The sequence below is a fragment of the Pseudomyrmex gracilis genome, unplaced genomic scaffold (genome assembly GCF_002006095.1).
Source record: "Pseudomyrmex gracilis isolate BER0280 unplaced genomic scaffold, ASM200609v1 scaffold_316, whole genome shotgun sequence".
In the NCBI taxonomy this organism is placed as follows: domain Eukaryota; kingdom Metazoa; phylum Arthropoda; class Insecta; order Hymenoptera; family Formicidae; genus Pseudomyrmex; species Pseudomyrmex gracilis.
Genome location: NW_018020900.1, coordinates 1 through 4204, shown reverse-complemented (window position 1 = coordinate 4204; position 4204 = coordinate 1). Strand labels below are relative to the sequence as shown.

Genomic DNA, 4204 nt, shown 5'->3' with positions numbered 1-4204 from the left:
AACGCAAAGAACAGATCTCGTAGAATTGAATTACTAATCGTATTGATCAAATCAGCCAATTGACCAGCGTGATTGGTCAATTCTACGAGATCTATACCTTGCGTTTGCGCTTGCGATCAATGTAGAACGGGCTTAAGAGTTTCTGCGATAGCTTTTCGTGGTTCTATTCCATGCTAAGTTTGTGGATATGGTTCTACTCCGTGCTATGAGAACACCGACGTGGTGGGGATTCTAGGACTGCTTCCGCTAGGTATATTTGCTGCTCTTACCTAACTCTCACTCGATGCCATTGTCTGCGAAGTTCAAACAAACAAAAAGCAGCAAAACCGGGAAAATTTTATTGTTGATACTTATGCAATAATTATATAATTCCATCAACAACAAAGAATGGCATCGAATGAGGGTTAGATAAAAGCAGCAAATACCTTAAAACAGTCCATCAGAAGTTAAAACTGCGGTGGATTTGCCCATATACTTAAGGTCACTGACCTTTTGTTAATGATCATTGACTTTTTGTTAAAGGTCATTGACTTTTCGGTAAAGATCGGATACTCTGACATTACTTATAATACTCGCCTGGCCAATAAGTAATGTCGCATAATCAGACAATTGTAATTTTCGCCCGGCCAGTAAGGTATGTTGGGAAATCCGACAAGAATTATAAATTTTTGCCTGGCCAATAAGTAATGTCGGATAAGTTGACATTAAGTATAATGTTTGCCTGGTTAATGAGCAATTTGGATAATCCGATATTAATTATAAGATGTACCTGACCAGTAAGTATATATTATAAGATTAATATATTATAAGATTATACTTGACTGTTTGGAAAGTTTGCTGAATATTCTTCAAATTCTCTTATCATATACAAGGACAAAGAAACGTAGACATCATTTAAAAATAAAATATTGTTATATTGTATTTGCGTACTTTCTTGTGACTTCTCTGTAATAAGCAAACACATACTGGCTGACTTGTCTACACTTATCCATGGAAGCTAAAAACTCGCTTTGAGAGAATCGGCCGACACTGTGGCAGGATACGACATCTTTGTTAATATTGTCAAATATATAGGTAAATTCCGCTTTTGCAGTCTATAAAAGAAAATATTTATAAAGGTTTCAAGTGTTGTATAACACAATTTATTCACATAAAATCTATATTTGAATCAAATTTATAATTGAGCTTTATTTTATTACTAAAAAAGTAATTAATGTTTATTTATAAATAATATAAATACCTTTAATTGTGTACTATTAGGATCTATAATTATCTCTCCCGTTTCTTTTTCTATCATGCAGGTTATAGCTGCAATAGTACATTTCATGGAGAGTCCTGAATTAATTAGTGCTAAACATGATGCATTAATAGCACAAGCCAACAGCTAAAATTGTATTTACATTCATGTTTAACTCAGTTTTAATAAAACTTTAGTACTAATACAAATTAAAGTATATAGTCATACCCCACCAGAATCTTCCATCTCTTGTAGATTGATGCATATCATGGTATTAGGATGAACAGAAAGTAATACAGCAGCTTCACAAGAATCTCTTATATATGTTTCTATTAATCTATCATCGACCTCTAAAGTAAAATTATAAACTCAAAATTACACATTAATTATAAAAAAATTGTAGTTTACAAGGTTTGCGAACTTACTAGCTGGTCCTCCGAGTGGTGTATATGTTACTTCTACAGAAACTCTATCATGCACCATTTTTTGGCTTTTTGCTTCTATAGGCCCATTTACACCCGCGATAACTGCAGTGTCACCTATATGTAAAGGACTAACAATATATAAATATTCTACTGACAAGAATAATGGTTTAGATAAATGCTCCTTACGCACCTTGCATAAACATTGCGGATCCATCAGATCTCGACAACAAATTAATTTCGCAACTCATCGGTCGTAACATGCAATCACTGTCAGTAACTTCTTCTATCATTTCTTCTGTCATTTTCGTATAAACAAATTTTTCAAACAACACATGTAACAATACAATATAAATATACAAGGGAGGTTAGGTCGACGCCGAATACGAAGTACTGAATTGTTCTGGTTTGGTTTGGTGCTCTTTTGGCTCAGTAGACCTATAAAGCTAGTCCATACGCCATTCTATGTCTTTTTGATAACAGGTTTAAAACCGTGGATTGGGTTCCTGACGCCAAGCCACGGAGTTGTGCATTTGTTTAAATTAAAGATAATAATAAAGAAAGTGGTGTAAAACACCGACAATTGTCCAAAAATATTCACTGCGCACATCCAACCGATATGGCTGATGCAATCCAACTTCAGTTACTGAATTGTTCTGAACAATAGGCCATAGGATAAGCACACTCAAGGTGCGTTCACTTTGGACCAGGGGGTCGTAACTCCCTTTATTTTTTGGGGACGGAAGTCGAGTTTGACGGTACAGCCGTAGATCGCAGCACTGTCGGCCGCCATGTTGGAACGAGTGCTCAACTGTTGGCAACTGTAGACAGTTGTAGCCAACTAGCTAAACGGTTTGCAATGGTTTAGCTTTCTATTTATTTAAAGTCATTTAAAGTTCAGTGTTGTGTTGTGTACAGTTGTATAATACAGTGTAGTGTGTATTGTGACAAATTTTCCGAGCAAGCAGGAAGAAGAAAGATGATTCAAGTAGGATTCTTCTACTTCGATTCATGTGCCTGAAGAAGTCATGCTTTTCTCGCGGCCCTCCCGAGCATTATCGGGGAATATGTGCCTTCAGGCATTGGCAGTGGTGGTTATGGTTGATGACATCGCAGGAAAGGCATCGGCGTCTTTGCGATAGCGGTGCAAGTAATACTACATGCTTTGCATCTCATTTTTTAATCACACCGGATAGAAATTTTATAAATGTCTATCCGACAGTCCGCAGTCTGTTAAGTGAGACGGAAAAATGAGTTGCATTGTATTTTTCATGTATAATAAATTTGTTAATTGTTTAATTTTACATAATTGTATGAAATATTAAATTAATTGTTTTATAAATAAGTAATAATTATATATATCTAATATATATACCTATAATACTAATAGTAATAATTTATATATCTAATATTGTAGATGTCAAAATATAATAAAAATGGACTTAAAATTGAACATGTCTATTTATTCTGCAATTACTAATTATTAAGAAGTAGAAATGTGTATGGTATTGTACGAGATATATATAGCTATGTATAGCTATATATATATCCCATTAGTTCGCTATTTCCGACGGTACACGGGTAGGTGGCGCTGAAACTAGTCCCCTCTTTTTAGCAAGAGTGAGTTACGACCCCCTGCTTTGGACGCTTACGCGCTTTAAGCGTCAGTCTGTCTTTATTGTTGTTTAAATATAGAACAAAGATAGAGAGAGTAAATAATGAAAACCGATTTTGAGACAGTTCATCGTATATGTAGAGAAACTTAAAGACGTAACTAAAGTCACGTGAAAGAAAAAAGTAGAAAAACAACACGTAAAAATAACGTGACTGTAATTTATATTATATAACATTAAAAATAATACATATTATACATTAAATAATACATATTATACATATAATTTATTATATATTTAAAATATTATACTTTATATTGTATTACATGTATTATATACATACTACAGTAATGTCACTGACTTCCGCCGCGCGGCCTTGGAGGGGTCACTGACCTCGGCCGCGCGGCCTTGGTGGGGGGAGGGTCACTGACCTAGGCCGCGCGACCGCGGCGGGGTCAATGACCTCGGTCGCGCGACTGCGGTGGAGTCACTGACCTCGGTCGTGCGACCGCGGCGGTGTTACTGACTTCGGTCACGTGATTACGGTATATACAGGGTGTCCCAGAATTGGTTTAACATCTCTCGTAGGCAGGTAGAAGGAATAAAACTGAGGTGAAAAGTCCTATACCATTTTGCTAGATTCGCAATAGTTACTAAGATTTTAATTAACAAAGATCCGCGAATAAACATGCATCGGGCTGTCTTACGCGCGTAAGACTGCCCGCCGCGCTTCGCGCGCTAACGGTGTTACCCATAGCGACATATGGGAGGAGCTAATATAACAGCATATACTATAACATATACATATTAAAATGTAATTGTGTGAAGCGCGCCGGGCTGTCCTACGCGCGTAAGGCAGCCCGATGCACGAAAAAATTCGCGATCTCGTCATATAATTGAAAATTCGCGATCCCCAAAAAATTCGCGATCTC

At 36.4% G+C, this 4204-nt stretch overlaps 1 protein-coding gene across 1 annotated transcript; it reads right to left on the bottom strand.

The window, feature by feature from the left end:
- Window positions 1–889: 889 nt before the first annotated feature.
- LOC109860032 (exosome complex component RRP46) lies at window positions 890–2320 on the bottom strand. Its single transcript, XM_020438872.1, has 5 exons — window positions 1853–2320; window positions 1663–1776; window positions 1466–1587; window positions 1241–1384; window positions 890–1094 (listed from the first exon to the last, which is right to left on the bottom strand). Exons 1-5 carry the CDS (start codon window positions 1962–1964, stop codon window positions 912–914), a joined length of 675 nt encoding a protein of 224 aa, XP_020294461.1. The 5' UTR covers window positions 1965–2320; the 3' UTR covers window positions 890–911.
- Window positions 2321–4204: the final 1884 nt, after the last annotated feature.

Bases quoted from the DNA above. Each gene is read 5' to 3' on its own strand.
- LOC109860032 (XM_020438872.1), bottom strand. From the start codon at position 1,964: ATGACAGAAGAAATGATAGAAGAAGTTACTGACAGTGATTGCATGTTA. The intron at 1,588-1,662 runs GTAAGTTCGCAA...ATTTTACTTTAG, and splicing joins ACCACTCGGAGGACCAGCTA to AGGTCGATGATAGATTAATA. The intron at 1,385-1,465 runs GTATGACTATAT...ATACAATTTTAG, and splicing joins AGATGGAAGATTCTGGTGGG to CTGTTGGCTTGTGCTATTAA.